This window comes from Mobula hypostoma, chromosome 6, assembly GCF_963921235.1.
Source record: "Mobula hypostoma chromosome 6, sMobHyp1.1, whole genome shotgun sequence".
NCBI lineage: Eukaryota > Metazoa > Chordata > Chondrichthyes > Myliobatiformes > Myliobatidae > Mobula > Mobula hypostoma.
This window is the reverse complement of record NC_086102.1, coordinates 162,257,191-162,269,968: the sequence shown is the minus strand read 5'-3', so window position 1 is coordinate 162,269,968 and position 12,778 is coordinate 162,257,191. Positions and strand designations below refer to the sequence as shown.

At 42.2% G+C, this 12,778-nt stretch overlaps 1 protein-coding gene across 1 annotated transcript in view; it reads right to left on the bottom strand.

Annotated features, from left to right (window-relative positions):
- pde11a (phosphodiesterase 11a) overlaps positions 1 to 12,778 on the bottom strand; it is a 261,414-nt gene that overhangs the window by 62,885 nt on the left and 185,751 nt on the right. The window contains exons 13-14 of the mRNA XM_063050094.1: positions 6,879 to 6,988; positions 4,453 to 4,543 (exon numbers count right to left, since the gene is read on the bottom strand). Of these exons, the coding sequence (XP_062906164.1) occupies positions 4,453 to 4,543; positions 6,879 to 6,988 (201 nt within the window). The remainder of the gene's footprint in view (positions 1 to 4,452; positions 4,544 to 6,878; positions 6,989 to 12,778) is intronic.

The window sequence follows — 12,778 nt, the reverse complement described above, 5'->3', positions numbered from 1 at the left end:
GCAACATTAAAATCTGAGGAAAAAATTTCAGATTATAAAACTTCAGACTTTATAACAGTGAAGTAAAAAGGTCAAAATACATTAAAGCTGCAGTGTACCTATGTATTTTTTTATCCCAATAACATTTTGCAAATAATGACATTTGAATCTTTTCCCTTCTTCTCGGCTCTCTTATTCTGGTTGGAGAGATGTGCGTAAATTTAAGCTTATAGTAATTGGACAGTGTGGGCTTGTTGGGCTACGAAGGCCCTGTTACTGTGCTGTATCCCTAACTAAAAATAATTTTTATCACATTCTGGTTCGTGATGTACATTAGAATTAATTTATTTGTAAATTGTTTCCTCCCCTACTGCTCTGACTGAGTTGGATATAGTTTCATACATGCTTGGAGCCATCTCGTTTCTCTTCCAAAAGAATACACGATTATTCTGTTCAAATCTGATCTCCCCGGATGAGATATTCAAAGGTGGACTCTCATTTCATCATTCCTTCCCTAAAGCAGTACTGGATTAACCTAGTAGCAAAAGTAGCATATGCTATGGGTCCAGCATTTTCGAGGGCCCCGCACTAAGTGCTTGCAAGCTGCAGTCTGGTGAAATTGGCATCTCACCATATTCTCACGACGATCTGGCAATGCTGTTGTTTTCATGTCGGGGGAGCTGCATGCTGCATGGTATGTGTGTGCAGGCGTGTGTTGGCTCCTTGCTGTGTGGTGGTGACCTTTGTGCTATCTCCCACGCTCCCAAGCCGCTGCAGCGTGCGCTGTTACGCCACTGGAAGGTGCACACTGACTTTGACTGTGCGCTATGTTTTGCTGTCTGGACCAGTTGAAAGATTTATGAAGTTTTTGGATATGGAAGGTCATAGTGCTGAACAGCTCGCTCAAAGTTTACTTGACTTTTTAAAGGAAAATTACATTGATATAAAACACTGTCGTGGTCAAAGTTATGACAATGCCAGCAACATGAGTGGCAAGTATAGTGGCTTACAAGTACGAATTAAAGAGCTGAATGAGTTTACGGATTACATTCACTAAACTTGGTTGGAAAATGTGCTGCTGAATGTTGTCAAGAAGCATTAATTTTCTTTCAATTTATAGAAAGCCTGTACGCATTTTTTTCTGCTTCTACTTATCGGTGAGATCTCCTTTCTGCTGCGTTATCTGATGGTGGTGCTCATTTGCCCATTGTGAAAAGAATGTCAAATACCAGGTGGTCAGCTCGTGCAGATGCAACAAAAGCACTTTTACACAGCTTTTCTGAAATAAAACAAGTCTTGGATGACATTTCAAATAACAATGATCAGAAGGCAGAGTGTCGACAACAGGCTCGTGGACTATTTTCAACCATGATAAAGTTGGAAACAGGAATAATGGTCATATTGTGGGATCAAGTATTACAGCATTTTCAAATGACCGGTGCTTCTTTGCAATCTTCTGGCCAAAACTTGAACAAAGCTTGTGCACTCTATGGATCCTTGCATGGATATATTCAAGCTATGCGGTCTACTTTTTCAGACATTGAGAAAAAAGCCAAGGATCTGACTAAGTGTGAAGATTATCAACAGCAAACTCGAAGAAAACACAAGCAAAATCGCGCGTATGATGATTTCAGTGGTTCCAGCACTCTTGATCCACTTGTTGAATCTGAAACGCCTTCTCAGAAGTTTAAAAGCCGAACATTTCTTGCCATTATTGACAGCTTGCTTTCTGCCCTGTCAAAAAGGCAGAAAGTTTATCTAAAGGTGAATGGTGTTTTTGGATTCCTTCATCAGTTACAGTCATTTACACCTGAAGAGATCGTAAAGAGGTCATCAAATCTTATTAAATCATATCTGGAAGAAAGTCTTGATGAAGAATTTGTGCAGTTTACTTAACTGTTGAAAACTGATCTTGCTTCTCATATTGGTGCCAAACAAGACCTTGTAGAGTTACAGTTGTACCGTTTGATAACTGACAATTCTTTTAAGTCATGTTTTCCAAATGTAGAACATGCCTTGCGCATCTATTTGTCACTCATGGTTACCAAATGCAGTGGAGAACGCTCATTTTTAAAACTGAAAAGGATTAAAAATGAACTAAGGAGCACCATGGGTCAAAACAGATTGAACAATCTCCCTCTAACAAGCATTGAACATGAACTTCTGCGTGAAATAGACATTTCCAGTACCATTGACAAATTTGCTCATGCTAAATCTAGAAAATATAACTTTTAAATTGTAGTTTTGTTACTTTTGACATTTGAAATTGATACCTACATGTAAGTAATACTATTACTGAAGTGTCAGACATTTGTCGTATTATCTGGCTGTATAGCAAATGAAAAAATTGAATTACTTTACTATGCAAGTAAATAATTTATGTTATAATACTTATGTGCATTTTTAAAATTTAGGGACCCTTTATAACATATGCAACAGGCCCTGCACTAGCTTAACCCGGCCCTGCCCTAAGGCCAAAGATACTAAAGCCTTTTTCAGTGTCTCAATTATTATCTAGCTCAGATAAAGTAACTGCACAAACTAAGAATTGATTCCAATGTCCTCTTTTCTCTCTGACATAAACTTAGTGTGAACTGGATCTTCTACCATCAACCCTTTAGGGTATCTCTGACATATTAATGTAAATAAACTATAAAAAATAACTTTCTTTGAACTTTCTATACATTAAGTTACTCAGCAATGAAACAGTTTGGTTATCTGGAGTTAATACAAAATTCTCTAATATGTGTGGTGGAAAGCACTGTCTGCTCATTCAGCTTTAGAAAAACAGATCATGCTGTTTCAGCATGAATTTTACCATTAGTCATCATTTGGCCGTATCAATTTCATGCTAATATTGTAGGCTTAAGTTTAATATAGCCTGAATTTAAATGATCAAAGTTCATTTTGTGTATAACCTTTGCAGCCAGAGTGGGAGACCCTTATCTCTTCTAATATTCAACACAGTGGGGACTTATTTGCTTGTTCCTCATTTACCTACCCAATTTCTCGCCAGAACACCCCCAGTTGCGTTACTTTCCTAACATCATATTCCCTATTTTCTGAGTCTATTGTCCCCAATTCATTTCTCACCTGGTGATATCATTGTAGATATGTACCCACAATTATGTCATTCTAATGCTAGCAATCTCAATTTTGCTGGAACTTATTGTGCAGAAAATTATGTTCTGCATATCCACATGTTAGCGGAATCTCAGATGGTGGCAAGGAGGCGTACAGGAATGAGATAGATCAGCTGGTCGATGATGTTGCAACAGCAACCTTGCACTCATTAAGAGCAAAACCAAGGAATTGATTGTAGACATCAGGAAGGGGAATTCAAGGGCCAGTGGTGGAAAAGGTGAAAGTTTCAAGTTCTTGGTTATCAACATCTCAAAAGATCTATCCTGGGCCCACCAGAGGAGAAGGTGGTGGCACGACGCAGCGCACAGCGGCCATTCCGGTGATGAATATCTGTTATCTGTCAAGTCAGGTGCCGTGCACAATCCTGATTTGGTGGAGGCAGACGTGAGAGCATGCAGGAACATCCGGTGAAACTTCTGAAATGCCTGCTTCGCTGCTGCTGCTACTGTGTGATCCAGAATCTCCGGAGGAGAAGGCCCCAAGTCCTCGGCTTTACCTGTTGCTCAGCGGCTGGGGCGGGGTCGAAGCGCTCGGCAGAGATGGTGCTCGGTGCTCGGTATCGGAGGGCTGGTCGGAGGCTCGAAGTTTTCGGACGGACTCAGAGTCGGACTGTGGTTGGGTGCTTCCAGGATGCTGCATCAGCAAGTTTGCGGCGCTGGAGGTTCATGGCAGGGAGAGTTTCTCCCTTCTACAGTCTACATGAGATGTTGGGGCTATCGGGACTTTGAGACTTTTTTTTTACTGTGCCCATGGTCTGCTCTTTATCAAATTATGGTATTGCTTTGCACTGTTGTAACTATATGTTATAATTATGTGGTTTTTGTCAGTTATAGTCTTGGTCTGTCTTGTGCTTCTGTGATATCATACTGGAGGAACATTGTATCATTTCTTAATGCATGCATTACTAAATGACAATAAACGAAGACTGAGTGTCCTCATAATCTAAAAAAAATCCAAAATCACAACAAATTTCATGACATATGTCAGTGACAATAAACCTGATTCTGATTCAAAGGCAGATAAAGAATGTTTCGTTTGAAACTCTGCTAAGTGCCACGAAAACCAAAGCATTCAAAGATCAGTGCAGTTTTTAGTGACTGGATGCTGCATGGCTTGTTGGCATTTCTCTTATCTTCACCTCGCAAACTGCCTGCATGGAGTTTGTTTCGGTTGTATAATGATACCTCAGTGACCTTGGAATAGATTATTGAATGTAGCTTTGACCTTGGTTTTGCTCTTCGCAGGACAGCAGTGCACAGACATCCACTTTACTTACACCAAGTATTTTACTGGTATTTGTTCTTAGAAGAAATAAACAGGCTTTGGTACCTCACTCTGAAGAATCATAACTGCATGATTGAAATGATGAAGTTCTAGAGTAGCTGAGGTGCCATACAACTGTGCCAAGGCAGAGCCACTCCTAGAGGAAGCAAATGATCTTTTAAATATTTCAACCATAATACAGCAAATACTCACACTCAACATTAACATATTCTCTTTTCCAAAGTGAATCTTCCTTTTCACCATCATGATTGCTACTGGTTCCTAGATCTGTTGGCATACACGAAGAATGAAAGCGACCTACATGAGCCGAATAAGCACATTGGCTTGGCTGTGATCCCAGCTAACTGTGGTTATAAGCAGGTGGCATGAATAAAGTGAATATTTGTGATGGGACAGAGACCAAATGATGCAAATAGTGACAGCACCTACTGAGTCTCTTTTAGTCTCAACACTGTGCAAATATGCTCTGAAGTCTCTCTGAACATACACCCCCCACCCATCCCCACCAGATACACGTACACACACTTAAAATGTGTTGCACTTTGACCCTTTTCCAGTTCAGACCAAGGGTCATGGAACTGAAACATCAATCCTGTCCCTCTCTCCACAGAATGGACACAAATTTTTTTCTCCAAATAAATTCATCTCAAAAATATTCTCTGCTAAGTTATCTGAAGATAAAGCGACACACACAAAATGCTGGAGGAACTCAGCAGGTCAGGCAGCATCTATGGAAAAGTGTAAACTGTCTACCTTTTGGGCTGAGACCCTTCTTCTGAGAAGGAAAGGGGAAGATGCCAGAATAAAAAGGTAGGGGGAGAGGAAGTCAGTTGGGTGGAAAAGGTCAATGACTGGAGAAGAAAGAATCCAATAGGACAGGAGAGTGGACAATAGGAGAAGGGGAAGGAGGAGGGGACCCAGGGGAAGTAATAGGCAGGTGAAAGGTGGGAGTGGTGAGGAAGAGGAATTTGCTTACCAGATGGAGAAATTGATATTCATGCCATCAGGTTGGAGGCTACCCAGACGGAATATAAGGTGTTCTCCTCCACCCTGCGGTGGCTTCATCTTGGAACAAGAGGAAACCATGGATCCCATAAGATCATAAGACATAGGAGCAGAATTAGGCCATTCAGCCCATCGAGTCTACTCCACCATTCCATCACGGCCGATCCTGGATCCCACTCAACCCCATACACCTGCCTTCTCGCCATATCCTTTGATGCCCTGACCGATCAGGAAACTATCAACTTGCACCTTAAATAGACCCACAGACTTGGCCTCCACCGCAGTCTGTGGTAGAGCATTCCTCAGATTCACTACCCTCTGGCTAAAAAAAATTCCTCCTTATCTCTGTTCTAAATGGTCATCCCTCAGTTTTGAGGCTGTGGCCTCCAGTTCTGGATACCACCAACACGGGAAACATCCTTTCCACATCCACCCTATCTAGTCCTTTCAACGTTTGGTAGGTTTCAATGAGATCCCCCTGCATTCTTCTAAATTCCAGCGAGTACAGGCCCAAAACTGCCAAATGCTCCATATATGTTAATCCCTTCATTCCCGGAATCATCCTCGTGAACTTCCTCTGGGCTCTCTCCAATGACAACATATTCTTTATGAGGTATGGAGCCCAAAACTGTTGACAATACTCCAAGTGTGGCCTGACTAGAGTCTTATAAAGGCTCAGCACTATCTCCTTGCTTCTATATTCTATCCCCTTTGAAATAAATGCCAACATTGCATTTGCCTTCTTTACCACAGACTCAACCTGTAAATTAACCTTCTGGGAGTCTTGCACGAGGACTCCTAAGTCCCTCTACACCTCTGACGTTTGAACCTTCTCCCCATTTAGATAATAGTCCGCACTATTGTTCCTTTAACCAAAATGCATTATCATACATTTTACTCTTAATATAACTGGAAAAAACATGTCGGAACAGGAATGGAAATTAACATGTTTGGCCACTGGGAAGTGTCATTTGTGCCAGATGGTGTGGAGAAGCTCGATGAAGTGGAACCCCAATTTACGACAGATCTCACCAATGCAGAGGAGGCTGCATTGGGAGCACCGAACACAGTAGACAATCCCAGCAGATTCACAGCTGAATCTCACCTGGAAGGACTGTTTGGGGCCTGAATGGAGGTGAGAGAGGAGGTGTTTGGGCAGGTGTAGCACTTAGGCCTGTGCAGTGGTGCCTGGTAGCAGATTAGTGGGAAGGGATGACTCGACAAAGGAAAATAATGTTGCAGTTACAAAATCTGCTTCCCTAAAGTGTGGTTTAATCCCTTTTGACAGGAATACCTGATTCAGTTTGCTAATTTCTTTACTGAAGCTGTAATTTATCTAATAAAAGTAATTACACCTCAGTGCATCAGAAAGTAAAACTGAATGAGGAAGAGCAAAGTTTCTTTTAATTTACTTTGTGTGATAGGAACAAAGATGAACAAGTTAGGCGTTCTGTGTTTGTACTTACTTTGCCTGGAAAGCATTGTTTGTGCCTCTGTGATCCAAGTCATGACACAAGCAGCCAACCATTAGACCAAGAACCTCTGTGTCTGTTAAAATCTCCTGAAAATCTGCAGTCTGGCAAAATCAAAAATAAATATACATGAGGCAAGGCTTAATGAAGTGCTGGCTTTGTTTTTGGTGGGGTCACCCGATCAAGATTTAAAAAAAAATATGCTAAGTTACAGAAAGAGAACCTAGATCCAGAAAACCGAATTATACAACTGCAATAAATTTTGTCCCATAGCTCCTTCTTTAGGCGGCATTTTACTATATTTTTTATATTTTTACACCAGGTAGTGTGGAACTGATTTCAGCTGCAAAGAACTAGAGTTGTAAAGTTCTCTTACATAAACAAAAAAAAAGACTTGAAACACAAGAGATTCTGCAGATGTAAGATATCCTGAGCAACACACACACAATACTGGAGGAACTCAGCAGGTCAGGCAGCATCTATGGAGGGAAACAAACAGTCGGCACTTTGGGCCTAGGATCTCCATCAGGAAGAAAAGGCTTTTTGTAATAGATCACCAAAATGTGAGTTACATGTTTTTCATAGTTGGTATATTTGTTTAATTAATACTGATTAATCATGCACTTAGGTTCCTGCATGTACAGTAGAGCTTTGAATAAAGCTATTGTGTTAAAGCTCTCCACAAGAAAAGGAAGGACGTTTGAATATTTTATGCTAGCGTCTGTGCAAAATTTTAGTTTGATCCAGAACATTGAGCTAAAACTATAGTAATGTGATCTTTGATTAAAAGCAGTTTACCAAGTTAGACAGCAACAGTTGGATACAACCGGAATTAAAGATCACATTTTACTAGGTCAAAAGCTTATTGACGAGAGCTTAGCTTTTCCAGAGTTTGAAGACTTTACCTTCTGATGCAAATTCCACAAAGCTTTGTACTGCAGGCGTCTTAAGTAGAAGTGATCATACAAAGCAACTGGAACCTCTGTAAACAGGGTAAGAAACTACCTCCCTAAGAGTCAAGTGCTGTGAAATTAACAGCACAGAGTTGGAAACACAAGACCTACTTCACATACAAAAAGTGAAGTAGGGAGAGATAGAGGAAAAAAGACCAGAAAGAAAATATAACATTTAACTTTAAATATTCTCAAAACAATTAAAATTAATACTTGAAATGGTTAATTTTAGAAAAATTAACTGAGAATTGAGAATTTCAGTGATAAGAGGAGGCACGGAGGCAGTGCCAGTGTTCCCTGCAATCATCTCCATCCACTGTAGCTGGAAGGCAGTGCACCTGTTTCCTACAGTCATCTCCATCCAACACATATTTACCACTTTAGATACTATTGGAGAAGATGGATTACCAGCGGAAAGCGGCAGTACCAATATCATAGCACTGTGAGCGACTCTACTGCACAGGAGGGCAGGAAAAGGAGTGGCAGAACTAGAGTGATAGGGAATTCCATGGTAAGGGAAATAGACAGGAGCTTCCATGGTCACAAATGTTTCTCAAAGCTATGAATTGGAACAGGTTAATTTCTTCCAGCAGAAATAAGAATTTCAAAGACTTATTCAACTGAAAATGGTCTCTAACTCTCGCTGGATAGCCCTGGTTGATGGTCATGTTTGGTCTTTTGCTTACCTTGTAGTTTTACTTCAACAATCTGCATAAAACTAATAGATATTGTTTAGAATGCCAGCATTTTGAGACTGCAAAGGAAATTCTTCTATTGACAGTCTCGGAAAGAGCATTACTGTTGCTTTTACACTGCCCAGCTTCTTAAAATACTTAAGTTTGAGCAGCATCTTAAAAGTGATGGAAATGAGTTGCAGTATAGAATTAATCAAATAATTCACAGTGCAAGCTCTTCACTTTATTTTTTTCTAATTATAATTCTGAATCAAACTTGCAAGCTAAAGATGGCACCAGAGGGCGACTTCTCTCAGCTCATCAGTGAAACAGTTAAATAATTCCTGTTCTAATGTCCCTATTTTCCTTTCCAAGGTTGCTGGGTCCTATCGTGATCTTTGATCTACAGCAGCACCCAAAGACTGCGGTTCTGCACGATGGCGTGTTGCCGTTCCTGGAGCTCGCCGATTGGCCACGTTTCGGCATGTCCAGGTTCGGCCTGAAGTTGGGCACCTTCGGACATGAATTCTCGTTGCTGTTGCGTACTGAAGCGTAGCGGGAGCCGGAACATCGAAGACATCGACAGTGGCTGTCGGAGGGCTCTGCACTCGGAAATCGATTTGCTGATTCTCGAGTTGGAGAACTCGAAATAAAAAGCAACATTTCAGACTGACCGTAAAATCAGAATAGTGACTGTTGTCTCCCCTGTCACTGTGGAAGGAGCGATATCTGTCTTTCCTTTGTTACTGAGAGAGAGAGCCTGTGGGATGTCGAAATGTTGGAGTGAACTGTTAGTTGGTGATCTCCATTTGCAGGCTTTGCTGTTGCTTGCATGGAGGGCGGTGAGAATGCTGATGCTTTATCCTAGAATAACTGGGGAGAGGGGGAGGGTGGAAGGTTGGTACTGCCCGCTGCTGTTTGTGCATGGGAGGGGGTAAGGGGGCTTTATGTTTTTTCTATCATTCATTCTTTGGGGTTTTTCCTTCATTCTGAGGATGTCTGTGGAGAGTAAGAATTTCAGGTTGTATATTGTATACATTCTCTTACGTTAACTGGAACTATTGAAATTTAAGGAGACTTAGTAACTGCGAAAACAAGTATTTTGCAGATGTCTGCTCTCTTTATTAATAGAGAATTTCCCTCCAAAAATGGATCACCCATGTTAGGAGAATCTTTTCTTAGTAGAGTAGGATATTTGAATGTTGGGAGGTTCAGATCTATTCATTAGGATTTTCTAAAATTATCATTCATTTTTCATATTTTATAGTCAATGCTACCAGTAAATGACTGGAGACTAAAGCAACAATAAGCATTGGGATGGGTTGTAAAAAAACGTGGGGGAGTGTTCATTCTGGCCATCAAAAATATCATTAGGAAAACTTCTCTGTATCGATAAGCCCTTGATCTCTGTGCCAAGCTTTCATTGCCTTGTCCTGCATATAATTCAGTTTCTCCTCAGCACTCAGTGCAAAACAAATAATGTGAACAAAAGTTAAATGTGGTTATTACAAATAAGCAAGTAATGCACCAAGCAAAGATGTTGCATAAATCTTACCCAATAAAGCTGGCACATAAATCTTGAAAAGATTTGCAAGTTTGTATGTGCTCACTCTGCCAACGTCTATATACCAGACTTTACTAGATAAGATTATTGCAGCATCTTTCTGCAATAATCCTTACTATGCTGTGACTTGTTATATGATTAATTTTGTAATAGTGTAGGTTTTATTTTTTTAAATGTGCTGATTCCTAACTGGAATCTTAATGAGACATTAATAAACTGCATTAAACAGAGATGAAATCATGGGGGGTACAGACCCTGGTAGCAATGAGATGGTTCGTGTTTGAGGTTGTGCTTTGGAATATTGGGATGAACATACTGATTGAGGTGAATTTGCCATACTGGGATTTGGTAGCCATAATGTGAGGAGGAAAATTTGGGGGTTGGGTTTGGCCAAACTGAATGAGTAACTCAGTGTTCAAATCAGCTGTAGACAATAGAAGTTTACAACAGTGAACAGAGAAGGAATCCAATATCGATCTAAGTAGGGTTGTGGATGATATTTCCTGCATAATCAAGTTAAGTCTTCCTTAACTTTGCAATTAAAAATCTTTGCCAAGATACTATTTGGCTTTCTATTGTTTGTTTCCTGTGAGATCACTTTTCGGTATGCGATGAGAATCATTGATGAGGATGAATTGGACCCAAATGCCGGGATATCCGAAGCAAGAATCGAGACATGGTTTTGCACTGGATCTGAGCTCAAAACAAATGCTAGACGATATCACAAGCAGGCTTACAACTGAGCGCCGAGCCACGGTTCAGGTGTTCCTTAAATACTCAACTCTCAGTGCTCGAAACATGATAACCAAGTAGCAGGACTGTCCCGTACCCTTAAAGGGGCCGCGTCAGCTATCCGTACTTCCCAGAGTTTGAGCGCCAACATCCTGGAAGCTGGCGTGGTGGGGGTGTCTTCAAACACGGTATTTCTTGAAGCAGCATGTCAAAATGTCTCTGCAGTTTTTAAAAGCTTCTTACTCCTTCATATTCTCTTTATCCGTTCTTCCTACTGAAGTGAATAACTACACATTTGTCATTACCCTTACTGTGGACTCGTATGCCTTTATCCTTTTGCAAACTTCACATCCTCCTCAGACCTTACCTTGCTTAGATATGCCTTTTTCTCATTTCATCTGAGCTGTTAATATAAATTACTCAAACACGAGGAAATCTGCAGATGCTGGAATTTCAAGCAATACACATGAAAGTTGCTAGTGAACGCAGCAGGTCAGTCAGCATCTCTAGGAAGAGGTAGAGTCGATGTTTTGGGGACGTCAACTGTACCTCTTCCTAGAGATGCTGACTGGCCTGCTGCGTTCACCAGCAACTTTTATGAGTGTTGCTTGAATACAAATTACTGATCCTTTTGGCACTTTAACAATAGCACCCTACCAACTTGGAAAGGAATATCTAGTTTCTGCTCTTCAACCGATTCTGTATCCTAGATCTGGAATAAAGAATCTGTTCTATATCAACAGTGAAAGCTCACATCTCCAGTTGCTCAGTACAAAGGTGCACTCTGGTCACTGCAGTTCAGAGAGATCTCGCAGGCTGAAAACGGGGCATCATCGAGCGAGTCATTACTGGGGCAGCCCTGATGGAGCACCTGAGCTGAACACAGAGCAACCCTGAGGGAGCACCTGAACCGACATTGTGCAGTACTGACGGAGCACCTGGACAGACATTGTGCAGTACTGACGGAGCACCTGGACTGACATCGGAAGTACTGAGGGAGCACCTGGACTGACATTGTGCAGTACTGGGGGAGCACCTGGACTGACATCGGCAGTACTGAGGGAGCACCTGGACTGATATTGTGCAGTACTGAGGGAGTACCTGGACTGACATTGTGCAGTACTGAGGGAGCACCTGGACTGACATTGTGCAGTACTGAGGGAGTACCTGGACTGACATTGTGCAGTACTGAGGGAGCACCTGGACTGACATTGTGCAGTACTGAGGAAGCACCTGGACTGACATTGGCAGTACTGAGGGAGCACCTGGACTGACATCGGCAGTACTGAGGAAGCACCTGGACCGACATTGTGCAGTACTGAGGGAGCACCTGGACTGACATTGTGCAGTACTGAGGGAGCACCTGGACTGACATCGGCAGTACTGAGGAAGCACCTGGACTGACATCGGCAGTACTGAGGGAGCACCTGGACCGACATTGTGCAGTACTGAGGAAGCACCTGGACCGACATTGTGCAGTACTGACGGAGCACCTGGACTGACATCGGCAGTACTGAGGGAGCACCTGGACTGACATCGGCAGTACTGAGGGAGCACCTGGACCGATATTGTGCAGGACTGAGGGAGCACCTGGACTGACATTGTGCAGTACTGAGGGAGCACCTGGACTGACATCGGCAGTACTGAGGGAGAGGGACTGACATCGGCAGTACTGAGGAAGCACCTGGACCGACATTGTGCAGTACTGAGGGAGCACCTGGACTGACATTGTGCAGTACTGAGGGAGCACCTGGACTGACATCGGCAGTACTGAGGAAGCACCTGGACTGACAACGGCAGTACTGAGGGAGCACCTGGACTGACATTGTGCAGTACTGAGGGAGCACCTGGACTGACATTGTGCAGTACTGAGGGAGCACCTGGACTGACATTGTGCAGTACTGAGGGAGCACCTGGACTGACATCGGCAGTACTGAGGGAGCACCTGGACTGACATTGTGCAGTACTGAG